At 55.6% G+C, this 27828-nt stretch overlaps 1 protein-coding gene across 1 annotated transcript; it reads left to right on the top strand.

Annotated features, from left to right (window-relative positions):
- ACAN (aggrecan) lies at positions 1 to 27675 on the top strand. The gene is made up of 19 exons (XM_036278041.1): positions 1 to 70; positions 2710 to 3093; positions 4035 to 4209; positions 4739 to 4866; positions 5270 to 5563; positions 7136 to 7531; positions 8493 to 8667; positions 9092 to 9219; positions 10312 to 10605; positions 11894 to 12109; positions 12663 to 13163; positions 13413 to 14171; positions 14361 to 16586; positions 22067 to 22180; positions 25085 to 25243; positions 25638 to 25720; positions 26339 to 26483; positions 27049 to 27231; positions 27599 to 27675. The coding sequence occupies exons 1-19, from the start codon at positions 1 to 3 to the stop codon at positions 27673 to 27675; spliced, it is 6507 nt and encodes a 2168-aa protein (XP_036133934.1).
- The last annotated feature ends 153 nt before the right edge of the window (positions 27676 to 27828 follow it).

Raw genomic sequence — 27828 nt, 5'->3', positions numbered from 1 at the left:
ATGACCACTTTACTCTTGGTGTTTGTGACTCTGAGGGTCATTGCTGCAGCCTTCTCAGTAGAAGTATCAGGTGAGTACATTCCCACGCGTGTCTCATTAACCCAACAGGCACCGAGGACTGGATGCTGGGCTCTGGGCACTGAACCTGGCGCTGCTAGACCCAGGGATAGAATCTCCCTTTCCCTGGCCTTTTTCCGGCCCTCCCCCTTTTCTATGGAAGGTCAGCCTTCCGGTAGTGATGGAGCACCTGTGCATTTGAGCACACACGTGTGCGTCCAGGTGCCCTCCAGCATGGACAGCTGAGGGGGAGCTCCAGGCAGGTGCCCACCTTCCCAGGATCCTCTTCATGGATGTCACCTAGACCTGCTGCACACTGAGCTTGGGGTTGGGGCAGGACAGAGATAAGCCCAAAGAGAAAAAGCTGCTGGAGCATCAGAGAAAATTGAGAGAAGCCCCAACTGATCACACGGCTATTTGTCTTTCTTAGCAAACCATCCTCGGGAAGTCCCCAGCCTGGTCTTTTGCATGTGGCAGGCACCAGGTAGATTTCTGATCATCAAGCCCTGCGCCAGATGAACAGGATGGGCTCGCCCCAAAGTGGGCTGTTTCTCACTAAGACCCAGGAAGGCCCCTACTCTGGGCCATGCACTTTATTTTTTTTATTTATTTATTTTTTTAATCCTCATCTGAGGACATTTTTCCATTTTTTGTACAGACAGGGTGGGAGGGAGAGAGAGGAAGAGAGAGAGAGGGAAATATCAATGTGAAAGGGACACATCGAGTGGCTGCCACCCGCACGACCAACCAGGGCCGGGGACAAACTGCAACCGAGGTACGTGCCCTTAGCGGGAACCGAACCCGGGTCTCTCCGGACCGCAGGCGGACGCTCCAACCGCTGAGCCAAACCGGCCAGGGCTGGGCCATGCACTTTAGATTCCTCCCCACATCCCCTTCCCATGATCCTTCTCCAACCCCAATGCTCCCTAAAGGATGAGGAGTCTGCAGGGCCAATGAGACAACCATCCAGATCAATGTACCCCCTTTAGACCACACTCTGGGTACCCAGGATGCCCTGAATTCCCTGCCCGGGTGGACCCAAGCCACTTCCAGGCCCACATGGGTCTCTCCTCTCGGTCCGTCCACTATGGGGGATCATGCTTCTGGTGTGGGCCACCCCTAGGCTCGAGGGAGAGGCTAAGCAGTGGCTGTTTGTGTAGGGTGTAGACAGAGCTGAGATGAACACAGTCCCCTCACAGTACAAAGCAATAGTGGAAAAGAAGGGGCCCGGCTCCCCCTCCCCCAACCTTGATGCCAAACTCTGAGGACTCCAAGAATTCTACCTTCGAATCTGGCTTTTCCTTTTGAAAGGTATCTTTGTCAAATAGGAAGACAGAACGTATTTTATGTAACAACCTGTCAGCTTGACTTATAACTCTTAAATATTTAGACACAGGGCACCTGGCATTCCTGGGTCCTCTTGCCTGGGACCCAGCCCCCCGCTGTAACCTGCTGTGGTTTCCCAGCCAGGCACATCGGTTCACTCGGGTTGGTTGAGAGCTTCCCAAACGGCAGAGCTGGGCACTGTCACCACTTTAAGCTCTTCCCGGAGGACCACCACCTCTAAACCCACGCTGTGTTGTGGGGCATTGAAAGGGAGATTTTTGTGGAAGGGCCTGGTGGTAACTGCCCAGGACATCAAAAGGTTAGGGCTGGACCCCAAACATTCTTGCCCCCCCGCCTCGTTCCTTGCCCTGTTATGTACCTATCACCCACAAATATCTGAAACATTTTTATGTTCAACCCGTAGCCTGTCCTGGAAAAAGGGTCCCCTAAGCATATGACTCGCCAGTGAAAGGTGCCATTTTTTTCTAAGGCGGTTTCTTTCCCGTTCCGGGAAGACCTTTGGTGAAGTCCTGCATCTTTCCTATGAACACTCTCTATGATTTGTTTATTGATTTTAGAGAGAGGAAGGGAGAGGGAGAGAATCGGCCGCCTCCTGCCCGCCCCCTACTGGGGATCGAGCGTGCAACCCAGACATGTGCCCTGACCAGGAATCGAACCAGCGAGCCAACAGCCACACCCACCAGGGCTCTGTGATGTTATGGAGTCCAGTCATATCCCACCCCCACCCCGTCTGACTCTTTGCAGATTTAAATGTCTGATCTTCTCTGGTGCTTCTCCAATTAGACCCCTGATTCCCCAATAGCAGAAGAGAATGACATCCTCCAGCAACGCCAGGACGAAGCTCAATGCTGACCTCATTCCAGGGGGCACATCTCTGGAGTTTTGTCTCTCGGCTTTAAAAATTTTGCGGATTTTTTTTGGTCTTCTCCATAATAATTTGTCTACCCCCAAATACTGTTCCCCTAAGTCTTGGAGTCAAGCTGTCAGTCCAAAAAGATGGATTCTGTTTATCTGATGGCTTGGCACCCCTTGGGGCACCTTAGTGTGAGAAGCAGAGAGACTGTCTCGACTCTGAAGTACCCCCCGCTTCCCCTTGACGACCCTTTTCTGGTTCCATAGTTCCCGACTTGAGGTGTAGACACCAGGGGTCTGGAGGAATACTGCTCTGGAAAGGGTGTTGCAAGGACTTCTGGGAATTCCATATGGTTCAGGAGTGTCCCCAACACAGACACACAGGCTCATTGGATTCTGCTGGGGAGGCTGGGGAGTCCTCTCTGGGCACTAACAGGTCTGTCTCTCCCACAGACCCTGACAACTCATTGAGTGTCAGCATCCCTGAACCGTCCCCACTGCGGGTCCTCCTGGGGACCTCCCTCACCATCCCCTGCTATTTCATCGACCCCATGCACCCCGTGACCACCGCCCCCTCCACTGCCCCCCTCACCCCGAGAATCAAGTGGAGCCACATTTCCAAGGAGAAGGAGGTGGTACTGCTGGTGGCCACGGAAGGGCAGGTGCGGGTCAACAGTGCCTACCAGGACAAGGTCTCGCTGCCCAACTACCCAGCCATTCCCAGTGACGCCACCTTGGAAATTCTAAACCTGCGCTCCAATGACTCTGGGATCTACCGCTGTGAAGTGATACATGGCATCGAGGACAGCGAGGCCACCCTGGAGGTCGTGGTGAAAGGTGAGAGCCAGCCACCCACCCAGGGATCCTGGTTCACCTGCAGAAAGAACCAATAGTATCCTCCCCGGGTGGACCCAGACAGGCTGACTTTCAAATCCCAGCTCCTCCCCACCTCGGTCAACTTTCCCAGCTTCAGTTGTAACAAAGAGCTGGTCGTATTCTTTCTGGACTTTGAGGGGATTAACTACTTCCTGGCCGCAGTCACATGGGAGTAACAATTGGTGCTTTGCCACGATCCTGTGACTCCGTGGGCTGTGGGATTGTCCCCATTGTACAGGCAGGCTAACTGAGGTTGAATGACTTGCTTGGTTTCCCTGGACGTGAACCAGAGCAGCCTCCTGGCTCTTCATCCAGGTGTCCTTTCCCTCCCCCACCTCCCCCCGCCCTCATTCTCGGTTCTAGAAGCCAAAGAAAGGATGAAGATGCCCTGATGCCCTTTTTGTCCACGGCCCAAGGAGCATGCTTGTGTCCTTGGTCGGCTTCAGGACTTTGGTCAGCACCAGATTTCACCTGCTGGGAGACCTGTCAGAGATGGCCCACTCCTGGGGGTGCTACAAACAGGTTCCCACCAGGATTTCCCCGGGCTTAGGGTACCTCGGCTCTAAGCATCTCTTTCCCCAAAGCAAATGTGGGGTCCTGGAGTGACAAGAAAAAATTATAAGAAGGCAGCGTTTCGTTCCATGTAAAGAACTTTCCGATTATCAGAATTACCTGAGGTATTCAAAAAAGATGCCTTGTGAGGTAGTGAGTTCCCCATGGCAGGAGGTGTTCCAGCAAAGGCAGAAAGACCACACGCACGTGTGGGAAGGAGATTCACACATCCGCTAGAGGCCTGGACCAGCTGATTGTAAGGTCCCTTGGACTACGGCCGTAATTCTGTGAGGCCCTCGGTGATGGGCCGCTGTGTCTGACCTGCTCTCCGGCCTGCACATGTCTTGCAGGCATTGTGTTCCATTACAGAGCCATTTCCACGCGCTACACCCTGGACTTTGACAGGGCGCAGCGGGCCTGCCTGCAGAACAGCGCCATCATCGCCACGCCCGAGCAACTGCAGGCCGCCTATGAGGACGGTTTCCACCAGTGTGATGCTGGCTGGCTGGCCGACCAGACTGTCAGGTGAGCTCCCAGGCCACCAGCCGAGTGGGGTGGACAGTGGGCTGGCATGTCGCTGTGGCTAGCCTGGGTTGGGGCTGGAGGGATGTCTTGGCCAATGCAGCGTCAGGCACCCGATGAGCAGTCCCAGGCCCTCGTTATTTATCTTGCGGAGGAGGGAGTGGCCGCGAGCAGCTTCGCCCTATAGGAGCGTTCTGTCCATGCAAATTACATGCACGTCGTCATTCTTCCAAAAATCAAAACATTTACTCTCTGGCCATTTACAGAAAAGGTTTGCAAGTCCCTGACAGAACATGTTTGATGTCGATACACATTCAGTAAAGGAGCTGCCTTTAATCACCCATAGCTATGAAAAGACATATATTTCAGTGAAACTGGAGGAAAACTTGTAAAAACAAATAGTCCACACATTCAGGGCGGACACTGGCCAACGCATCGATAAGTCACTGCTTCCTCCCACAGGGGAGGAGGATACAAAGGCATAGGCCCCTTCTGGCCCCTAGTGAAACACCCTACTTCCGGTTCCTGGCAGGTACCCCATCCACGTTCCCCGGGAAGGCTGCTATGGAGACAAGGATGAGTTTCCCGGCGTGAGAACCTACGGCATCCGCGACACCAATGAAACCTATGACGTGTACTGCTTCGCCGAGGAGATGGAGGGTGAGGCCACCCTGCTCTCTTCCCAGGAACCCCCTTTTCTGTCCCCTTCACCCTACTGACACTTGGGCTCCGGGGCACGGTGCTAATCCAGGGCACCATCACTCAGCTCCCTCTACCATGCCTGGAGAGGGTGGAGGAGAGAGGAGGGGGGAGGGGAGAGCAGGGTTCTCAGGCCTCAGTGGCTCCAGGCTCCTACAAACTGGTGTCACCACGGAGCTGAAGAGTGTTTGCGGCTGGTCCCTCACCTGGAACTGCCCCTCCCAGCCAGGACCTGCTCTGACCTGCCATCATTGTCCCAAGTTAGAATGTGCTCAAGACCTGGAGGCCCCTCAGGGACCTCCCTGGGGGCAGGGGGCAGGGGGTAGGAGGGAGAACCTCACCCTGCCTTCTGTGTCCTTCACAGGCGAGGTCTTCTATTCGACGTCTCCGGAGAAATTCACCTTCCAGGAGGCTGCCAATGAGTGCCGGCGGCTGGGCGCCCGGCTGGCCACCACGGGCCAGCTATACCTGGCCTGGCAGGGCGGCATGGACATGTGCAGCGCCGGCTGGCTGGCCGACCGCAGTGTGCGCTACCCCATCTCCAAGGCCCGGCCCAACTGCGGGGGCAACCTCCTGGGCGTTAGAACTGTCTACCTGCACGCCAACCAGACGGGCTACCCCGACCCCTCATCCCGCTACGACGCCATCTGCTACACAGGTGCGGCTGGGGCTGGAGGCTGGCAGGGGACCACACCAGCAAAATTGGGGCCCGGAGGAAGAGGTCTGGGAATGGGGGCTGTTTTTTACCCCATCAAGGGGCCACTGGGTACCTGAACCCCATATTTTAGCACCACCTGTTTTTATTGGTTCCTAGGAGAGCTAATATACAGTGGCTGGAGGCTGCAGGGTATCCAGCCTTGTCTCATGAGCCCAGAATGGGTTAAAAGCATGAGCTTTAGAGTCTGTGTTTCCTCCGGTTTGAATCTCAGCTCTGCCACCTGCTACTGTGCAACCGTGGGAGAGCCAAGGCCTTGAGCCTCAGTTTCCTCATCCATCTAATGGGTAGATGGTGGCACCACATGGAAGATGGTGGGGCCTGACACGAGACCATGTCCCCACAGGGGGCACTGTTATCTGCCATTGAAAAGGGGATTCACTCAACGTGTTACTGAAAAGATTGGGATAGGGGTCCAGTGTCACCTCAATAAATTCAGTAAAAAGGAAACAAATAAATGGATCATGTCAAAAAAGAAAAGAAAAGAGCAGGGAAAAGTTTGGACAGGGGCTTTGTTTTGAAAATTTAGACTAAAAGTTTTTTTTTAATCTTATCTGTTACGCAGTCCAGGTAGTAATTACAATTGAATGCTAATTCTTGGAGGGACAAAAAACAGTGGATGATACAGAGGTGCATCAATATTATGAAAACATTGTAGGTCATTTCATGTTGACTTCCACAGCCTGATCTTTCATGACACGGATTATTTTTGCAAAAATAATTAGGGTTCCACCCTGGCTGGTTTGGTGTTTGGCTCAGCAGTAGAGTGTCGGCCCTAGGGCCAAAGAGTCACGGGTTCGATTCCAGTCAAGGGCACGTACCTCGGTTGTGGTTCGGTCCCCAGCCCTGGTCGGAGTCATGCGGGAGGCAACCAGTCGATGTGTCCCTCTTATGTCGATTTCCCACACACACACACTTTATCTGAAGATAAAAATAGAGAAAAGTATCCTCGGATGAGGATTAAAAAAAATAAAGTTAGGGTTCCCCCCAAAACCTCTCTGGAACTTTCAATATCCTTACCACCCTCTCAAAGTCATTGCACCCTCATGGGTGTGCTCCCTTCATTCAACTGGCTCATTTCTGCCAGACCCTCAGATTGTCATGAGTCGTCCTCTCGTGTTTCATCCATTCCGTGAGCACCTGCGTTTTCGGCGAGAGTTTTCCGTTTCCCTCTCTGACAGTTTCACAGTGCCCCATTGGCTGGTCAGGAAGGTGCTCAGAAGGTATGTAAGGAGGCGGCTGTGTGGACCAGGAAGAGATGCTGGAGCTGGACACACTTTATAAGCAGTGAGATGATTGGTCCATGTCTTGTGCTATGATAATTGTATGTTCTTTAGCAATCTGGAAACTGCGGGGTCTCCTATAATGAATATCCACAAGGACCCCAAAATGGGCCCAGCAAGGTGCCGAGCACACAGTGCTTCCCTGGCGGAGAAGGAGGCGCAGCCGATGCTCACCTCCCTCCTGTCTGCAACGATGAGGAGGAGCTAACGCTGAGCTTTGTCCCTGACCCAGGTGAAGACTTTGTGGATATCCCAGAAAACTTCTTCGGGGTGGATAATGAGGAGGACATCACCGTCCAGACAGTGACCTGGCCGGCGGTGGAGCTGCCCTTGCCCCAGAACATCACCGAGGGCGAAGCGCGGGGCAACGTGATCCTCACCGTGAAGCCCATCTTTGGGGGCTCCCCCACTGCCCTGGAGCCCGAGGAGCCCTTTACGCGGGCCCCTGACATAGAGGCCACCGCCTTCCCGGAGGCTGAGAACAGGACGGGAGAGGCCACCAGGCCCTGGGCCTTTCCCGAGGAGTCCACGTCTGGCCAGGGCCCCTTCACCAGCGAGGACCTGGTCGTGCAGGTGACCGCAGCCCCAGGTGAAGCCGAGGTCCCCGGGCAGCCACGATTGGCCGGGGGTAAGTGCCTACTGCTTGGGGGCTGCAGGGGAATAGAGGCAATGAACTTGGCCTGGTGGGGAAGGTCTATGCCTTCGACTTAACCTGGGACCTGGGATTGGCCTCTCTCCTCTCAGATTCCGTTCTCCTTATCTGTGAGACGAAGGGATGGGCCGGGCCAGTGGTATCCATACTCTTTTGCCACAGAGCATCTCTTTTCAAATGAAGCCATAGGTGGGACCAGTGTATATATCAGGCAGGTCAAGGTGCCCATGCGGTCTAGGTGAAGTGGAGTGGAAAACTGGGGCTCTTCTGCCCAGAGCCCTCCTTGCCCCATCAGGCACCTCCACAGATTAGAACCACTGAAAACGGCCACACGGGGTGACCCTCCACGACAGGGGTCTGCAAACTGCAGCTCACAGGCCAGAGTCAGCTTGCCGCCTGTTTTTGTACAGTTCGTCAACCAAGAACGGGATTACATTTTTAAATGGCTGGCGGGGCCCTGGCCGGTTTGGCTCAGCGGTTAGAGCGTCCCCTGCGGTCCAGGGAGACCCAGGTTCGGTTCCCGCTAAGGGCATGTACCTTGGTTGCAGTTTGTCCCCGGCCCTGGTTGGTCGTGCGGGTGGCAGCCACTCGATGTGTCCCTTTCACATCGATGTTTCCCTCTCTCTCTCTCTTCCTCTCTCTCCCTCCCACTCTGTCTGTACAAAAAATGGAAAAATGTCCTCGAATGAGGATTAAAAAATAATAATAATAAAAAAATAAATGGCTGGCGGGGGCAGGGTGTCATAAGAAGAAGAATATTTTGTGACATGTAATAAAAACTAAATAAAGTTCAAATTGCAGTGTCCCCATTGGCTAGGAAAAGGGTGGGAAGGAGGGAAGCCAGGGCTCTCTGTGCACACCCACAAAGCCTTGAGCACTGGGCTTGAGAACCTGAGCCTGCTCCGTCTCTCCTCCTCTCCCTCTCCTCCCCACCCAGGGGTCGTGTTCCACTACCGCCCTGGCTCCGCCCGGTACGCGCTGACCTTCGAGGAGGCGCGGCGGGCCTGCCTGCGCACCGGGGCGGTGATCGCCTCGCCGGAGCAGCTCCAGGCAGCCTATGAAGCAGGCTACGAGCAGTGTGACGCCGGCTGGCTGCAGGACCAGACCGTCAGGTGAAGGACCAGCTGGGCTCCCCTCTCAGCCCAAACCCAGCCAGGAGAGGTCAGGCTAGGGGAACCACAGCCTGGCCCTACACCCAGAACAGAGCGGGCACCTGCGACACTGCAGGTTGCTTCCTTCCCCAGAACCAAAGCATATTCAGAGAGGGTGAGGAAGGGCCCCAGGTAACATTAGATCCTAGGTCAGTTCCCCCATCCTCAAGGCCCCCAGTCCCTTCCAGTTTGACCCAGTGCTGTTCCAGGCAGTAATTCCCCCAGGGGCCCCCAGACCTTGCACCCCGGATGAGGGGCTTCTTCCTGGTTTAAATCCACCTGGGCAACTAAAGACCCTCTCTGCCCGAGTCCCCCAGTGGTCTACCAGCCTCACCCAGCATCCCCCTGAACAAGCCCTCATTTTCCCCTCCCACCCTGCTTGCAGATACCCCATTGTGAGCCCGAGGACCCCGTGTGTGGGTGACAAGGACAGCAGCCCGGGAGTCAGGACCTATGGTGTGCGCCCACCATCAGAAACCTTTGATGTCTACTGCTACGTGGACAGACTCGAAGGTACAGGTCCTTTTCTCAGATTTTGAGCCTCAGATGGGTGGGGGCTGTTGGGGAGACACAAAAAGGGGGGGATCCACATCCACCCCACCCCCACATTTATCTATGGATAAATAAATCTATTTTTTAAATATCCACCATCTGCTTCATGGAGAGTCCCAATGCTCAGGAACAAATCAAAGGCTCTGAGAAGTCCTGCAATAAAAACAAACAACAATGAAAAAAAACCTCTTTAACTCTGCTTAATCCAACCTTGCCCAAGCTTATTTAACCACAGATTCTTTCCTTTTGTTTCATGTTATTTATTTTCATTTCAATTAAAATCACCAAATTACTATTCCACTGAACCCCATTTTGAAAATGCTGGCATTCTAGAAGGATTTCAGCACTGCCACTCACTTGTCCCAGGAGCTGAGTAAGTTAGTTAACCACTCTAGGCCTAAGTTTCCTCATCTATGAAATGGCCGATTTATGCTCAGATCGGAGGCTTTTTTGAGTACTAAGTGAGATGTGTATGAAGAGTGCCTGGCACAGTAGGTATTTCGTGAATGTGAACTTCCTTCCCTCAAATCAGACAGGGCCCCCAGGTACAGTTCTGGGTGCTGGGGCCCAACCCCCAACACAGGACCTGGCTGCTGCACTGGATGAGTTCACGGGGCGGGTGGGCACGGGCTCATGGCATTCACAGTGCTTGCTGCCAAGTGCTGTAGTGTTGGGGAGCACAGCGGGGTGGGAGGGGGGTCCTATCTGAGCAGGGAAAGGCGGTGCCTGAGGGTGCCTAGAGAAATTAGAAAGACGCCAAGGAGGGAATGTAAGTGACCCACACCCTCAGTTTGGCTGCAACTTAGCTGGTTTCAGCACTAAAAGTCCCAACTCCGGGGACACCCCAGTTGGTCACCTATTTCCCAGTGTCCCAGGAGATCTAAGGAGGAGTGGTCAAAGAGAGGCATGTTTGGGCTGGGCAGGGTCTTTAATCTATGCCTGTCATGGCAGGTGTCCCCCCTGCTGGGAGGTGGCAGCCCTGCCCCGTGTGAGCGGGGGCCGCCCTGGCCATGGATGTGAAGGGTGACCCCTGCTGCCTGCCTCTGCCCCCAGGGGAGGTGTTCTTCGTCACACGTCCGGAGCAGTTTACCTTCCAGGAAGCCCTGGAGTTCTGTGCGTCCAACAATGCCACGCTGGCCTCCACGGGCCAGCTCTACGCTGCCTGGAGCCTCGGCCTGGACAAGTGCTACGCCGGCTGGCTGGCCGACGGCAGCCTCCGCTACCCGATAGTCACCCCTCGGCCGGCCTGTGGCGGGGACAAGCCAGGCGTGAGGACCGTCTACCTCTACCCCAACCAGACAGGCCTCTTGGACCCACTGTCCCGGCACCATGCCTTCTGCTTCCGAGGTATGTGTCTTCACCTCTCCTCCAGCCCCCACTTCTGCCTGGGGGGGGGGGGTGACTCCCCAGGGCTGACCCCTCCTGGCCCCTGTCCACTCTCCCTGACCATCAGAACAAGGAGGAAAAAGTCAGTCTCTCTGAGTCAGGGACAGCTCTGGAGCTAGCGTGACCTTGGGCTTTGACCCCAAGGCAAATGTATCTTTGTAAGGTTTCCCAGAGACAAGTAGAAAGAAGTAAGTAAGAGCCTGGCCTCTAGACTCAGGCGGACCTGAATTTTAATGATGACTCTGCTGTTTAGTAGCTGTGTGACCCTGGGAAAGTCACTTGACCCCTCAGTTCCTCTGCTTCATCTATAAAATTGTGATACAGCTGCTGTCAGGATTAATGGAAATCGTGCACAGCAAATGCTTGGCAAAGTGCGTGGGACATAGTAAATGCTCAATAAATGTGAGCTTTATTTTCAGAAATAATGTGTACGTCTTTATCAAATTCTGTCCTGCTTGTAAATATGTTTTGTGATGACTCTGTCAGATTGTTCCATGATTCTCATCTGAACATCAGCAATTCATGCTTTTAATTGACCCATGCTGCTGGGTACACACCGCTGCCTTGTCACTAACTTTACCCGATAGAGTTCTGAGGGTGATGTCATCAAACAACTGAGTAGGCGTGGCCAGGTGGTATCCACGACAATGCTGGGCTCTGATTGGATGAGTTCTTACAGGGTCCTTAGGTCTAGGAGCACTGACCAGAATACAGATTGTAATAACAGCTTGTGAGCCCGGCTGGTGTGGCTCAGTGGATTGAGCATCCGTCCCATGGACTGAGAAGTCCTGATTCAATTCCTGGTCAGAACACATACCCAGGCTGCAGGCTCCATCCCCAGTAGGGGGCATGCAGGAGGCAGCCAATCGATGTTTCTCTCTCACATCAATGTTTCTCTCTCTCTCTTCCTCTCTCGCTAAAAAATCAATAAAAACATATTTTTTAAAAGTAATAATAATAAATAACAGCTTATGTCATGATAGACATCATTTTATATAAGATTGTGTATACATTTTACACATTATGCATCAAAACCAAGGGTCTCTGTAACTTCCTGTGAATCTATCATTATTTCAAAATAAAGTTAATGAAAAAAAATACCTGAGTGTCCCCAAGTTTCCCAGACTCCCAGGGTCACCTTTTCAAACCCAATTCAAAGAAAGTTCCGCCCTACCGCACCAGGCTCAAGAATAGAGAGCTGGGTGGGTCAGTGGTAAGAAGGAATCCTCACCACCCACGTCCCCTTTAGGTGTCTCAGCTGTGCCCTCTCCAGGAGAAGATGTGGGTCGCACACCCACACCACCCTGGGATGTGGAGGACTGGATCACCACCCAGGTGGGACCTCACGTGGCTGCTGTCCCCTCGGGGGAAGAGACAACTGCAATCCCAGGTTTCACCATTGAGCCAGAAAACCAAACGGAATGGGAACCAGCCTACACCCCAGCGGGCACCTTCCCACTGCCAGGTCTGTGTGGCCTTCCCTGACTCAGGGGGCTGGCTTTTGATGAATGATTCTCACACTCCAGCAAGCATCAACATCATGGGAGGGCTTAGCTCACCCCAGAGTCTGATTCAGTGGGGCTGGGGTGGGGTCTGAGAATTTGCTTTTCTATCACGCTGTCAGGTGATGCTGGTGCTACTGGTCCATGGACCACACTTTGAGAACCATAGGTTTAAATAAGATGAGGAAGTATTCGAAGGGTGACCTTGATGGCCTTCAGTGATAGCCAGGCCCCCACACCCAGTGGGTTGTGTGAATGGCACCCCCTAAAGTCTCACCAAGCACAGCCTAAGGGTGCTAGGGAGTTTCTTGGTCTTGTCCCTCCCCCCCTCTTTGATTCCCTCCCCTCCCTTCTTCCCTTATTTCTCCTTTCTTTCTAGAGATACTGTGCAAGGTTCCATTAGAAAATGTCTGAACACATCTCTGAGCTCACTGGGAAAGGAATGGAACTCAGCTTCTCTGCATGAGCTGAAAATGGGGCAGTTACTAAATCCCCACCTTGTCTTTCTCCCTCCAGGGGTCCCCTCTGCATGGCCTCCCGCTAGCACAGCAACGGAGGAGAGCCCAGAAGGCCCTTCTGCAACAGAAGTGCCCTTGGCCTCCGAGGAGCCAACCCTCCCTGAGGAGCCATCGCCCTCCCAGGAGCCGTTCACACCTCCACCCCCAGTGCCCAGTGGGATGGAGCTGCCAGGCTCTGGGGAGGCATCCGGGGTACCCGAAGTCAGTGGTGACTTCACAGGCAGTGGAGAAGCCTCGGGACACCTAGACTTCAGTGGTGTCACCTCTACAGTGGGCTCAGGCCTGCCTGTAGGAAGCGGACTGGCCTCGGGGGATGAAGATGGAATTACGTGGACCGGCACTTCTACAGTTGGTGGGCAGCCCTCTGGTGGTGAGGGCCTAGAAGGCTCTGCTTCTGGAGTAGGGGACCTCAGTGGACTTCCTTCTGGGGGAGAAGGTCATCTGGAAACCTCTACCTCTGGAGTAGGGGACCTCAGTGGACTTCCTTCTGGGGGAGAAGGTCATCTGGAAACCTCTACCTCTGGAGTAGGGGACCTCAGTGGACTTCCTTCTGGGGGAGAAGGTCATCTGGAAACCTCTACCTCTGGAGTAGGGGACCTCAGTGGACTTCCTTCTGGTGGAGAGGTTCATCTGGAAACCTCTACCTCTAGAGTAGAGGACCTCAGTGGACTTCCTTCTGGTGGAGAGGGTCATCTGGAAACCTCTACCTCTGGAGTAGGGGACCTCAGTGGACTTCCTTCTGGTGGAGAAGGTCATCTGGAAACCTCTACCTCTGGAGTTGAGGACCTCAGTGGACTTCCTTCTAGTGGAGAAGGTCATCTGGAAACCTCTACCTCTGGAGTTGAGGACCTCAGTGGACTTCCTTCTGGTGGAGAGGGTCATCTGGAAACCTCTACCTCTGGAGTTGAGGACCTCAGTGGACTTCCTTCTGGTGGAGAGGGTCATCTGGAAACCTCTACCTCTGGAGTAGGGGACCTCAGTGGACTTCCTTCTGGTGGAGAGGGTCATCTGGAAACCTCTACCTCTGGAGTAGAGGACCTCAGTGGACTTCCTTCTGGGGGAGAGGGTCATCTGGAAACCTCTACCTCTGGAGTAGAGGACCTCAGTGGACTTCCTTCTGGTGGAGAAGGTCACCTGGAAACCTCTACCTCTGGAGTTGAGGACCTCAGTGGACTTCCTTCTAGTGGAGAGGGTCATCTGGAAACCTCTACCTCTGGAGTAGAGGACCTCAGTGGACTTCCTTCTGGGGGAGAAGGTCATCTGGAAACCTCTACCTCTGGAGTAGAGGACCTCAGTGGACTTCCTTCTGGGGGAGAAGGTCATCTGGAAACCTCTACCTCTGGAGTTGAGGACCTCAGTGGACTTCCTTCTGGGGGAGAAGGTCATCTGGAAACCTCTACCTCTGGAGTAGAGGACCTCAGTGGACTTCCTTCTGGGGGAGAAGGTCATCTAGAGACTCATGCCTCTGGAGTAGAGGACCTCAGTGGACTTCCTTCTGGGGGAGAAGGTCATCTAGAGACTCATGCCTCTGGAGTAGAGGACCTCAGTGGACTTCCTTCTGGGGGAGAAGGTCATCTAGAGACTCATGCCTCTGGAGTAGAGGACCTCAGTGGACTTCCTTCTGGAGGTGAGAGTCATCTTGAGACCTCGGCTTCTGGAGTAGAGGACCTTAGTGAACTTCCGTCTGGAGGAGAAGGTCTAGAGACCTCTGCTTCTGAAGTAGGGGATGACCTCAGTGGACTTCCTTCTGGAAGGGAGGGTCTAGAGACCTCTATTTCTGGAGCTGAAGACCTCAGTGGGTTGCCTTCTGGAAAAGAAGACACGATCGGGTCAGCTTCTGGAGCCTTGGACTTTGGCCGAATACCTTCTGGAACTCCAGGAAGTGGCCAAGCTCCAGAAGCCAGTGGGCTCCCCTCTGGATTTAGTGGTGAGTATTCTGGAATGGACCTTGGAAGTGGCCCATCCTCTGGCTTGCCTGACTTTAGTGGACTTCCATCTGGGTTCCCAACTGTCTCCCTAGTGGATACAACATTGGTAGAAGTGGTCACAGCCACCACTGCAAGTGAACTGGAAGGGAGGGGAACCATTGGCATTAGTGGTGCTGGAGAAATATCTGGGCTGCCCTTCGGCGAGTTGGACATTAGTGGGGGAGCTAGTGGACTCCCTTCAGGAGTTGAGCTCAGTGGCCAGCCATCTGGATCTCCTGAAATCAGCGGGGAAACATCTGGATTATTTGGTGCCAGTGGCCAACCATCCGGATTTCCTGATATCAGTGGGGCAACATCTGGGCTCTTTGAGTTCAGTGGACAGCCATCAGAGTTTCCAGGGCAAACATCTGGAACGACTGAGCTTAGTGGACAGTCCTCTGGACTACCAGATGTCAGTGGAGAAGCTTCTGGGGACCTTTTTGGCAGTGGTCCACCATTTGGCATAACCGACCTTAGTGGAGAAACATCTGGGGTCCCCGATCTCAGTGGGCAGCCATCGGGGTTGCCAGGGTTCAGCGGGGCCACATCAGGAATTCCTGACCTGGGGTCTAGTGCCATGAGCGGCAGTGGTGAATCTTCTGGCATTACATTTGTGGACGCCACTTTTGTTGAAGTGACCCCAACCACATTTAAAGAAGAAGAAGGTTTAGGGTCTGTGGAACTCAGCGGCCTCCCTTCTGGCGAGACCGATCTCTCAGGCACATCTGGGGCAGTGGATGTCAGTGGACAGTCTTCTGGAGACATCGACTCCAGTGGGTTTACATCCCAGCCTCCAGAATTCAGTGGCCTACCAAGCGGAGTAGCCGAGGTCAGTGGCGAAGTCTCTGGAGCTGAGCTGGGGAGCAGCCTGTCCTCGGGAGCATATGACGGCAGCGGGCTTCCATCGGGTTTCCCCACCGTCTCTCTTGTGGACAGAACTTTGGTGGAATCTGTAACCCAGCCTCCAACAGTCCAAGAAGCAGGAGAAGGGCCCTCGGGCATTTTGGAACTCAGCGGTGCCCTTTCTGGAGCCCCAGACGTGTCTGGAGATCATTCGGGATTTTTGGACCTCAGCGGGCTGCAGTCCGGGCTGGTCGAGCCCAGCGGAGAGCCATCAGGTACTCCGTATTTTAGTGGGGACTTTTCTGGCACCATTGGTGTGAGTGGAGAGTCCTCTACAGCCACGAGCACCAGTGGGGAGGCCTCAGGACTTCCAGAAGTTACCTTAATCACTTCTGAATTTGTGGAGGGTGTGACTGAACCAACTGTTTCCCAAGAACTTGGCCAGAGACCCCCTTTGATACACACCCCCCAGATTTTTGAGTCCAGTGGGGAAGTATCTACATCGGGGGACACCAGTGGAGCTACACCAAGGTTCTCTGGGTCTGGGGTAGAAGCGTCATCAATCCCAGAATCCAGCAGCGAAACATCCGCCTATCCTGAGGCTGGGGTGGGGGCGTCTGCTGCTCCTGAGGCCAGCGGAGGAACTTCGGGGTCCCCTGACCTGAGCGAAACCACCTCTGCCTTCCCTGAAGCTGACCTGGAGGGAGCCTCAGGCCTGGGAATGAGCGGCAGCACCCCAGCCTTCCAGGAAGGACCCACGGAGGGCTCCCTGCTAGGAATGAGTGGTGAGCCGACCGCCACCTACGATGTGGGCACAGAGACATCGGGTTGGCCTCTGGTCACCCCCATGGCTTCTGGAGACCGAACTGACACCAGCGGAGACCTGTCTGGTCACACCTCAGGGCTGGATGTTGTCATCGGCACCAGCATCCCAGACTTTGAATGGACCCAGCAAACCCAGCGCCCTGCAGAGGCACATCTAGAAATGGAGTCCTCAACCCCCTTGCACTTGGGAGGAGAGACCCAGACAGCCGAAACAGCCATCTTCCCAACGGACGCTTCCATCCCAGCTTCTCCAGAAGGGACAGAAGACACGGAGGCCACCACTGCAGGTATTGTCGGCATCTCCTTCCTTGAAATGTGTTTGGGTAGTTCAGACGGTAGCAGAGGAGGAGGCCGTGTAAATTCAAGGTTCTGAGCACAGCCCCGCCACAGATCAGCTGTGCCGCCTCAGGCAAGTTTCTTAACCTCTCTGATCTTCATCTGTGACATGGAAATAGTACCAGGGAAGATTGAACCGTAAATAAATGTGTCAAGCCCTGAGCATCATACTTGGCACGTAGTCCACCCTCAGAAAGAGTAGTGATTGTTACCATTCGAGTGAAGTTACATCATGAGAACGTGTATGTGTGAACTCAGTGATTTGTCCTTGGCACAGGGAGAGAGAAGGGTGACTATGTACATAGCGCGAGAAATTGTCCTGCCCCCTTCCCATGGAGTGAGTGTGAGATGAGAGAATGATCCTCCTGGTGACCTTTAGGCCCAAATATTTACTTTGTGCAGGGTTCAAACTAGCACTGTTGAGGGAACGATGAAGTGCTATTTTGGCCGAGTCCTGACTTTAGCCCTGTGTCCCCACCCCCACCCTGGTATAAGTGACTCCTGTACTGTAGCGATTGTCCCACCTCAACAGCATCCCAGCACCGGGCACCAGGAGCTGATCCTTTCCCACATTTTGTTTGGGGAGCCCTTGCACATTGCTGTGTGCTTTCCCAGGCAGAGCCCAGCCTCCAGATGCTAGGGCCAGGTGTCCAGGAGGGACCCCAGAAACATGCTGACCCCAAGTCAGCCTCATGAGCTTGGGGGACCTCGTGCCCCAACCTCGAGGTCTTGGAGCTGTGCTGCACCCCGGCGGCTGGCTTCTTGATGCTCAGCCTCTCCCTGGGGTTGCAGCCTCCCCCAGGTCCTGTGCCGAGAATCCCTGTGGGCCTGGGACCTGCCAGGAGACAGAGGGACACGTCATATGCCTGTGCCCCCCTGGCCACACTGGCGAGCAGTGCGACATAGGTAAGACCCTCATCGGGCTGGGGAATGCAGACAGGGGAGGGAGGGGTGTTCTTCATCCCCAGAAGGGGCTGCAGGTGGGAGGAGGCGACCAAGGTCACCTGAGGTTCAGGCTTCTCAAACTGGGAAGGAGAGGTGCATAGTGATGAGCAGGGGGAGAAGCCACAAGAAAAACAGGGCACACTTTTCTAGAGCACCTGTTCTATATGGCGGCTTAAGAGAAAAAAATCGTGCTAAGTCATTGCACTGGAAGTAGTTAGTCGTGAGTCAAGCCTGTGGTTGTGTGAGGAGCGGAATGCAAAAATGTGCTTGAATTTTGAAGATAAAACTTGAGACTTCAAAGAAATGTTGAATGAGGGTGTGTATTGGGTATAGCTGGTCACGCCCCACAGTCCCTGGTGGCGACACTCAGAAGGGCCGTTGTGCATCGTGGAGAGAAAACCTCTCCAGGAAAGTCCCCAAATCTGGGTAAGGTCTGGGTCCCCTTCTTGCCCTGAAAAACTGTGCTTGTCACTGAGCTCCAGCCGTAGGTCAGGTGTGACCCCGTGGTGTCCTGCCCCTGAGCACACGTCACCCTGGGGCCTTGGCTTGTCCTTAGCCATGAGTCAAGTAGCTGTGGGACAGGTGAGGGTGCTGGGGGATTCTGATTGGACGTGGCTCCCCAAAAGAGATGACTGGAATCTACCTGTTGTTCCCTGAACACTTTGATGAGGGCGTTCCATCCTATCAACATCACCATCCTTGAGGGAAGAAACGCCCAGTTACCCCCAAGTTCATATTTCTGGGGTAGCTCTGCAGTACTCCACGCCTTCACCCCAGCCTGTCCAAAGTCAGGAATCAGAGTCCAGGGTCTTTCATAAAAGATAAGACCCTCATTCTTATCTTTTAAGTCCTACAAGGTAAAGGGTACCAGGCAGCTACCCTTGACATCAACACAAAGAAGTGTGTGTTTATATACATCTGTAGCTACTACTATCTATGCAGATTTACACCTCGTGCCGTATACACCATGCGATGTGAATAGGCTGCACACCTGGCATGCATACAGGAGGTATATATGTGTGGATAGATGTGCAAGCACCAGGTGGGCCCTAGTCACTCCCTCCCCAACTGGGGTCAGGCCCTGCCCATGTGTGGGGCCCTGACTGAGGACACTGTGGGCCCCCGAGGACAGAGAGGGTGGACTATCCTAGGAAGGTTTGACCTTAGCACCAAGGGGACAGTATTTCCATGAGCACAGTGACCCCAGGGACTGTAGCTGTACTCCTCCATCATGGACCCCCATGGGAGGGTGGAGCTGTGCCTCCATCCTGGGAGGGGCGCCCTTGAAGAGCACTCGGGGAGACCCTGTGGGTGCTTTCAGCCAACCAAGAGAGAGTCCTCAGTCTGCCATGGGCGTGGCTGTCTGTCCCGTGAGCAGCACCCCTGGTGGACAGTGCAGGACTGCACACCCTTCCTCCTGAGCGTGCGAGTGGAGAGCCCCCGGGCACCTGTCTCAGATGGAGTGTTATGGTGCTCAGCTCAATGGGCCAGCTCAGCCTGGGTCAGTGAGGAACCGACCCAGAGCCCAACAGGACCAGAACCCCCTTGCCCTCTCAGTATTTTCTGACACCCCTCCTTTTTTTTTTTTTTTTTTGCATTTATCTTGAAATAGAGCAGGAGGGAGAGGCGGAGGAAGAGAGAGAGAGAAACATTGATGTGAGAGAGACACATCTAGTGGTCGCCACCCACACAACCCCAACCGGGGCTGGGGACAAACTGCAATCGAGGTGCATGCCCTTAGCGAGAACCGAACCCCGGCCTCTCTGGTCCATGGCTGATGCTCTAACCATTGAGCCAAACCAGCCAGGGCTTCCCCTCCATTCTAAACAGCCCCTTCCCCAACCTGATACTTGAAGCAAACTTGTGACAAGAGTCACAGCTTGTATCCTGGAACCCCTGAAATTAGAAACAGGTGACAGTGGACCCTAGCTAATCGAGTGCAAAGACAGCCTTTCTCTAATTATCCATTTTTAAAAGGCTTTGTTTCCCACAGTCTCTGCCCAGGCAGCTCTGTGAGTAGCTTGGTCACCGCCTGTACAACGGCACAGTGACTGACGTTCCTGCCATGAGGCTCTTAGGGGGATAATGTGTGTGTGAGACGTAGCATCTGGCTCAGGGAAGATTTGTGAGAGATACTGGGCCCCTCTCTTTCCTCTCTTCCTTCTGCCCATTGCCCAAAGCCCTCCCCATTCTCCACGTGCCACCACCTTGTCTGGGGTCCCCTCTCTGCACTCCCTCACGGCAGAACCCAACCCAACTCCTCTCGTGGTTCCAGAAAACAAGCAATGTCCTAACTGCCGTTCACAGAAAGAGGCAGCAATGCAGGGCCAGTAAGAAAGCCCCGCCCGGGACCCTCAGCCCTCTTCCTACTGCTAGAGATGCTGGCTCTCGGCCTCCCTCAACTGCCCCTGGGGCACCCACAGGCGGTCTGGTCTTTAGGATTGTGGCCCTTCTTTCCCTCGTCTGTGAATCCAGGGCCTGCACCAAATCGCTTCTGAGCCCAGGAACTGGCTCCTTGCATTTCAGTCTCCGCCACCTTCTCAGATTTTGTGTCCTGGCCAAACACAGAAGGAAAAACAACACGGCTTCCTGGACCTCAGGCCACCTGGGGGTGGGTGATGTGAAATAAGCCACTGGGACACCTGCAAGCCACCTGGCCTGGCCTCCCTCGGGGCCTCTGCCTTTCCTGCCCTCTCTTCCACGGGCTGGCCAGAGGCCCAGGGTTGACGTCTGGCCCTTCTCCCCACAGGCCACTCCTGTCCCCCGCTCTGTACGACTGCTTCAGCGCCTCCGTTTGCTTAATCTCCCCCTGCCCAGTGCTTCCCACCTCCCGTAATGATGCTAATGGACAAAAGAGAACAGTCGCTTTCCCGACGCAGGAGGGCCGCCCCCAGCTTCCGCCCGGCCCACCAGCCTGACCTATTGCTGCTACTGCTGCTGCTGGGAACCCAAGTGCATGCTGGGATTTCAGTCGGTTCCCCATGCATTTTGGTTTTGCTTGAAACAGCTCCAGACTTGGAACTGTTAGGTTCCTAGTCCGTGGTGTGCACTCCTCGAGATGAAGAAAGAGATGCCTGAGGGACTTGAGATTTTTCAGGCTACGCGTTGCATAGACCCAACTCTGGTCTAGACGACGTCTACTGGGCACTGGTGAAAAGGATCCAGAAGAAAGTGCCTTTGCCTTCTAATCAGAGGACTGGCTTTATGGCGTAGTCTGCCCTTGTGAGAGGCAAGAACTAAGTCCTGGAACAGTTACTGCTCACGTAGAGACCACCCCTAGACGCCGCGTCCGGAAGGTTGTATGAACACACATATACCAAGGCTAAGCCACCTACCGGGATGTCCCATGAACCAATGGAACCCATTCATTGCAGACTTTTATTGATCTCCTGGGAAGAAGAGCTTCACAATAACTTCTCTCGTGTTCCCAGGGAAGTAGCCCAGAAAAAATCCAGCAGGAGCCTTTGGAGTACAAAGACAAAGGTCTCTGGCTTCTCAGAAAGATGCAGAAAGAGCAGATTAGGAGGTTCAGTTCTTACCTTGGCCAATGGAGGAAGATTTGAGGCCAAGGCCAGTGACTTACCAATTCAAGTCCTGCAAAGAAGTTGGATCAGAAATAACATGTTGGACCAGAAAAACAGGAAGGGAGAGAATTGCCTGGGATGAAGGGGCTGGTGGGGACCTGCCTGTGTCCCACACTGGTGGTGTTGGGCGGCCACTACTAAGTATCTCACCGGCTTCAAACACTGGTCTCCCATTGGCCAGGATGGAGCCCCTCTAGAAGTTTTGATTCACTGGAGTTGTCCACGTTCGGGGCCCTTAACCTCAAAGGAGATTGCATGGGGAAAATGAGCTGGGTTTCTATCGCTCCCCCCAAGAGAACAATGCCAGCTCCGTCTTCACAAGATAGTCTAGAATCTTATTTACTAAAGACAAGAACGTTCTCTGCAACCCAAATATGTCCATGAGTCCCATGCAAATGTCCCACACTGCCTGCCGTTGTCTGACGGTTCTGTACTCTGCAGACCACGTATTCAGTCTAGGAAAAGAAGGAGCTCTAGCCAAGCTTCAAGAACGTGACTTCCAGTGTCCTTGCTCATCGCCATGTTGAGCCAGGCCAGACCCCCATGGCTTCTCGAAATAGTCTCAAGAGAAGGCATCTTGGAGGAATTCTGTGCACACTCTCCCCAGTAGGCATTCGGCTTTGGAAGCACCAAATCTCTTCACCCAATGGGAAACCGGGCTCCCCCTCTCAGCTTGCCAATCAGGAACCACGCACATTGCTGGATCTTTGCTGGATCTTTGGCTCAGCTCCAAGACGGCGGCAGCAGCAGCAGCAGCAGCAGCAACAGTTCTTAGGAAGCCCAGCCACCCCTTCCCAGGGCTCTGGAGAGCCGCAGGGCTGGCCACCCAAAAAGAGGCTACAGTGCTTGCAAAGCTGGAGTCGCCGGTGGGCGTCCTAATGGTGGCCCTTGGTTTCTTGCAGACATTGATGAGTGCCTCTCAAGCCCTTGTCTGAATGGAGCCACCTGCGTGGACGCCATCGACTCTTTCACATGCTTATGCCTTCCCAGCTACCGAGGGGACCTGTGTGAGATCGGTACGGCCGTCTCGGCTTCAGCTAATGTCACTAACTGCTGCACCCCTCTTCCTCCCTCACCCTCCCCTTCTAACCACAGGCTCTAGGCTCTGGCTGGGGCCCCCCCGGCCCATCCAGACAGCTAATCAGGAAGCACAGTGAGAAGTCTGCCCCATTCATTCCTGCTCCTTCTCTTGCTGTTCCCCCCAAAACCCCACCTCTGGGGCATTGGCTGATCTGACCACAGGAGAGTCGTGCAGGCCGGGCTCTGAGGGACCTTTAAAAACGCTAACCTTCTCCAGGGCTTCCAGATGCCACCATCAAGCCTGGTGCACGCATCAGACTAAGAGGACAGAGCTGATCCCGTGCATTTTTCTTGAAGGAAGCTCTGGGCGGGAGTCACTGGTTCTTGCTCTGGATGACAGCCACGGACCTTCCTCGCATGGTCATGGGTGTGTGTCTGCTGCTTTATTGCCCACAGGACTTTGGTGGCCTCTCCATGGCTTGGGGAGCCACTGTGCCACACTGGCCAAGCTGCCCCTTTCTTCTTCTCTGGCAAGAGCTGTGGTTTGTCTGCCTGAGCTCCCATGTCACCAGCATGTTCCAGTCATGCATGAGCAGGGACTGCTGCATGTCACCGTCTCCTCATCGCCAACATGACCACTGCCATGTCACTGCCACTCTGGCCCAAACTTCCTTTCTCCCTGACCCTGTGCAAGGCAAAGGGCTGGCCCGAGAGAACGGAGCCTTGTTGCAAGGGGCGGGGGCTGAGTTTTGCCTCTTGGGTTTTGCCAACCCCTCTGCTTCTGCACCTGGCCCAGGCTCTGCCAAGGGGAGCTATGTGCCAGGCTGAGCCCCCAGCCCCCTTACCAGGAGCCCCATGCTCCTGGATCTCAGGGCCATTCCAACTCAGAGTGGGGGAGGTGAGAATTATGATTGCTCGTAGCAACGGCCCACGTAGAACTGGAAGAGTGCAGGGGCTTAAAACCATTTTTAATTAACACTCGGAAACTTCCAGAAAGCAGCTGACACTCCTGGGAAGTCTCCCTTTGGTCCTAAGCAGTGTGGGAGGCAGCTCTGGGTTGCATGGTCCTTGGAGGCCTGGCCAAGGTCACAGACTGCGGAGAAAAGGCGTCTGCGGGAAAAGGCCTGATCCTGGAGCCTCTCATCCTCATTTCCACCCCATGGCCCTCAAAAATCGGTGCATGGGGTCCTGGCTGGGGTGGGAGAAGAGAGTTATAAGGAATGTCTCCCCGGGATGCTAACATATTTGTCATCGGGGAGAAGGGTCTGGGAGGTCCATGCAGACGACAGCTCTCGGGCACCAGGCTGGGAGAGGAGGTGTCCTGGGAGTGGAGGCGGGGTGCTCACGGGGCTCTGCATTGCATGGAGCAGAGAGAAGGTGCCAGGGCTGCCCAACTGGGCCCTGGGCCTGGGCGCCCGGCTCAGCAGGCTGCAATCTGTGCTCTCATTCCAATCCTGAGCCCCCACCACCCTGCAGGTCCTCGTGCCTTGGCTCTGGCCCTCCTGCGTCTCCCAGCCTCCCTGGGGTGCTGTTTCCTCCAGGGCCTCCACCCCGCACGGCTCTGCCCCTCCCAGAGCAGCTGTGCCACCCAGCTCGGCCTGCCCAGCTCAGCCCTCAGACACTGAGGTGGCCCCAGAATGGACCCCACAGCCAGCCCTGGGATGATGTGGGGGCTGCCTCACGCCAGGCCTCTGGCCTTCTTTCCAAACCTTTGCCCCAGGAGGCATCGCCCCCGGGGGAACAGTGGCATCCTCCTCCGCCCTCCTGCAGCTCTGCCTCTTTCTCAGCCTGCTGGCCCCTGCTCTCCACTCTTCCCACCAGCCAAGCCTGCACCCCTTCAGCCTAAACCTCCCCCTGCAAACCGGTGCTTCCTTCCTGGGACAGCCAGACTCTCCCGGAGGCTGCCATCCAGCCTGAGGGTTCATGGCCCTCGACTGAGCCCAGGGCCCTGGGGGCACCCCTCACCTGGGAGGCCCAGGGGAAGAGGGAAGAGGGAGTCTTGGAATTCCGTCTGTCCTGTGCTATGCTGGCAAACCTTTCCCGGAGAGGAAGGGGCAGCCCTCACCTGTAGCACCCCCCAACCTCGTTCCTGAGGGATAACCCTCCTGCAAAGGCCCGTTTAAAGCTACCATTGTGATGTCATGGAAGGCAGAGTTGGAAAGACACACACACAATGGCTCTCCCACGCCTGAAAAAGCCCCATGGGTCTGCCTGGCCCCGAGCCGCCCTGAGAGCCGCACTCCAGCCCCGTGTCCAGAACCCAGAACGCGTTACCCAGAGAGCTTCGGGAGGACGGCGGCTCTTCCCCGCTCCTCACCTGCCACCCAGAGAGAAAACAAAAGGCCAGGACCCCGGGTTGGCTGCCTCGCCCTTCCCCTTCCAGAGGCAGCCCAGGGGGCTGAGCTGGAGCCGGCTCTGACCTGCAGCTCTGCGTCCTCTTCGGACTCAAAGCGGACTTGTTTCTGCTCCTGTGTCCCCATCCCAGGTCCCGTTTTGGGCCCCAGCTCTGCCTGCTGCTGCTGCTGCTGCCTTCACACGCCTCCCAGCAATTCCCTGGAGACTCTCAGAGCCTCTGAACCAGGTTTTTTGCCTTAAAGCTCCACAGTTCCCACCTTCCCACCTCTTTCGGCGGAACTCTGCCAGCCCAGCAGCGCAGGCATCAACGGGAGAGACGCTTCGGTGGGGAGGGGACGACATCCAGGCATTTCCCCGAGAGTGGGAACACCCCCAGAGGCTCCAGGGGCCAGGGCCGGGCCTCCCTGGCTTCCTCCTTGAGCCTCCATCCGCTGGGCCTCTCCCCTCCTTTGAGGGCGACACTGGAGGCGGGGTGGATGCAGGGACCTGTGTCGTGAGACGGGCAGGCTCGGCCCCTCCCTTCAAGCCCCTGCCCTGTGTTGCAGACCAGGAGCTGTGTGAGGAGGGCTGGACCAAGTTCCAGGGCCACTGTTACCGCCACTTTCCCGACCGCGAGAGCTGGGTGGACGCTGAGAGCCGGTGTCGGAAGCAGCAGTCACACCTGAGCAGCATCGTCACCCCCGAGGAGCAGGAATTTGTCAACAGTGAGTATGGCGGGGAGAGTGGTCAACAGACTGGGGCCCAGCGAGGCTGCAGGAGGATTGGGGGGGGGGGGTTCCACAGCCCAAGTTCCCTGGGAGAAGAGGAGAGAAGTCTGTGGGGCCAGTGGCTTCCACCGCACCCAGGACAGCCCACTGTCCGAGCCAGCCCCTGAGTAACCCTGTGGCTATCACAAGCCCACGCCAGCTCGGGGAGGTAGTCCGATGGCACTCCAACCATGCGTGGGCTGAGATCCTAGTCAGGACCTCAGAGACAGGTGGCACGCCCCTCGGAGCCCGCCCACGTCCCGCCATCCCTCCATCCCCCCTGCCTCTATGAGCAGTTTCTCAGACACCCCAGGGTGCTCAGCGCCACCCTAACACCTTGCCCTCACTCCAGACAACGCCCAGAACTACCAGTGGATCGGCCTGAACGACAGGACCATCGAAGGGGACTTCCGCTGGTCAGATGGACACTCCTTGGTGAGTTCTGCCAGGGGCCCCGGGCAGAGTTGGCCGCCCCGAGGGGGAGATAAGGACCCCCAGAGAGAGATGCATGCAAACCACATGCAGACAGCCCTGAGCAGCTGCGGCACGGGGCACACAGATACTGTCTCGTTGTTCATCTCTGCCTGTGGACACCAGCCCAGGGCTGGCCGAGCTGAGGGCATGACCCGGTGAAGGAAGGAGGGCATGAGGAAGGCAGGGAGTGAATGAAGGCAAACCACGAGAGACTATGGAAGCTTTAGAGGACTTCCTTGCCCACAGAGGACTCGAGTCTATTCAAGGACACACACAGACAGACAGCAACATGGAAGCCAAATGAATAGGGTGACAGGGGAGGGGACTCTGTCCCGGAGCCAGGATAGAGGGAGAAGCCTGGGGGCAGAGTAGACACCGGAGCCATGCCTCTGCCACTCCAGTCCTCTAGAGGGCATCCTCGTGACGCCCAGGATCATCCTGACCAGACTCCCAGCATCCTTTGTACTGCTGCCAGAAGACAAAGGAGCCACGGGTGGGGCTTGACAGGGGAGAAATTGGGGGTCAGGCCAAGCCACATGGCTCCGGCCCCCTCCTCACCTCACCCCCACGCCCCCACAGCAATTCGAGAACTGGCGCCCCAACCAGCCCGACAACTTCTTTGCCTCCGGAGAGGACTGCGTGGTGATGATCTGGCACGAGAAGGGCGAGTGGAATGATGTGCCCTGCAATTACCACCTGCCCTTCACGTGTAAAAAGGGCACAGGTAAACCCGGCCTGGGAGGGGCCCAGGGGGAGGAGCCAAGACTGAGGTTCCTACTGTGTGAGTCGCCTGGTCTCCTGGCTGCTGGTGTCAACTCATCGCCACCGAGCAGACCGGAAGTGGCTTGGGGAGCCCTCCCAGAAGCAGCATCCCAGGGCCCAGGGCAAGGGCAAGTCCGCTCCTAGGTGCCATTTAGGTCCCCTTTCCCCAGCACCAAGATGTTTTCATCAATAAGTCACAGATGGTCTTCCCGGCTCTCATCCTCTTTCTCTACCTTTCTCCTTCCCTTTGACTTGTCCTCATCCCCTTAAGACTCTCCTTTTATTCCCTTCCTGCTGCTCTAAGTCATGGGGGAGCCAGATGGTTTCCAGATTCTGAGCGCTGCGTGAAAACGCCCCTTAGCCGGCAGCTGGGGCGCGCGGCTGGGTGTCCGGGCTCCATGCCCGTCACGGTGCCTTGAGTTCCAGGCTGTTGCATCACAGCCAGAGGGGACCACCCTGGCTCGTCCTGGGCATGGGTCCTCACGAGGCCCCCCGAGGTCCCTCTCTGAAGGGTGTTTGCCCCTCAGTGGCCTGCGGAGACCCGCCCGTGGTGGAGCATGCCAGGACGTTTGGCCAGAAGAGGGACCGGTATGAGATCAATTCCCTGGTGCGGTACCAGTGCACTGAGGGCTTTGTCCAGCGCCACGTGCCCACCATCCGGTGCCTGCCCAGCGGGCACTGGGAGGAGCCTCGGATCACCTGCACAGACCGTGAGCATCCTCCCTCCTACCCCTCGCTTACAGCCCACCCAGATGTCCCCTTCCCTGTCCCCCGAGCATGAAAGTGCTGGCCCTCTCCCGGGGATCCTGAATGTGGACAGAGTCGTCTGTCACTGCCCCTGCTCCCAGGGACAAAGGAGAAAGCAGGCAGCCTGTTTTCCTTTTCAACACCAGCCCCAAGACCCTTAGCCCACGTTGGTTCGGAAGAAATCAGGAGACAGAAAAACCTCAGGCTGCCTTCAGTAGCCGCGGTTCCCGCAGCGAGGGCGGCCAGCGGACAAAAGGCAGACAGGGAGAGCCTAGGCTGGCCCGCTTGTTCCCGGGGTTCACCAAGAGTGTCCCCTCTCCCTTCACCCAGCCGCCACCTACAAGCGCAGACTACAGAAGCGGAACTCGAGGCCCCCCAGGAGGAGCCGCCCCAGCACCGCCCACTGAGGGGAGCTCCTAGGACGAGCCCAGGATGCTGAGCCCAGGAGTCTCGCCAGGTTGACGTCCCATCAGATGGTGTCCTCTTCTTGTCGCTTTCTGTCATATAAGGAATTCCATTAAAGACGAAAAAAACTAAATCCCACCTATTGTATGCACCCA

The sequence above is a fragment of the Molossus molossus genome, unplaced genomic scaffold (genome assembly GCF_014108415.1).
Source record: "Molossus molossus isolate mMolMol1 unplaced genomic scaffold, mMolMol1.p scaffold_m16_p_24, whole genome shotgun sequence".
Classification (NCBI taxonomy): domain Eukaryota; kingdom Metazoa; phylum Chordata; class Mammalia; order Chiroptera; family Molossidae; genus Molossus; species Molossus molossus.
This window is presented reverse-complemented; position numbering and strand designations above follow the sequence as displayed.

Coding starts and splice junctions, on each gene's coding strand:
- ACAN (XM_036278041.1), top strand. CDS start 1: ATGACCACTTTACTCTTGGTGTTTGTGACTCTGAGGGTCATTGCTGCA. Junction 10,606..11,893: donor CCATGCCTTCTGCTTCCGAG/GTATGTGTCTTC, acceptor CGTCCCCTTTAG/GTGTCTCAGCTGTGCCCTCT. Junction 22,181..25,084: donor AGGGGACCTGTGTGAGATCG/GTACGGCCGTCT, acceptor CCTGTGTTGCAG/ACCAGGAGCTGTGTGAGGAG.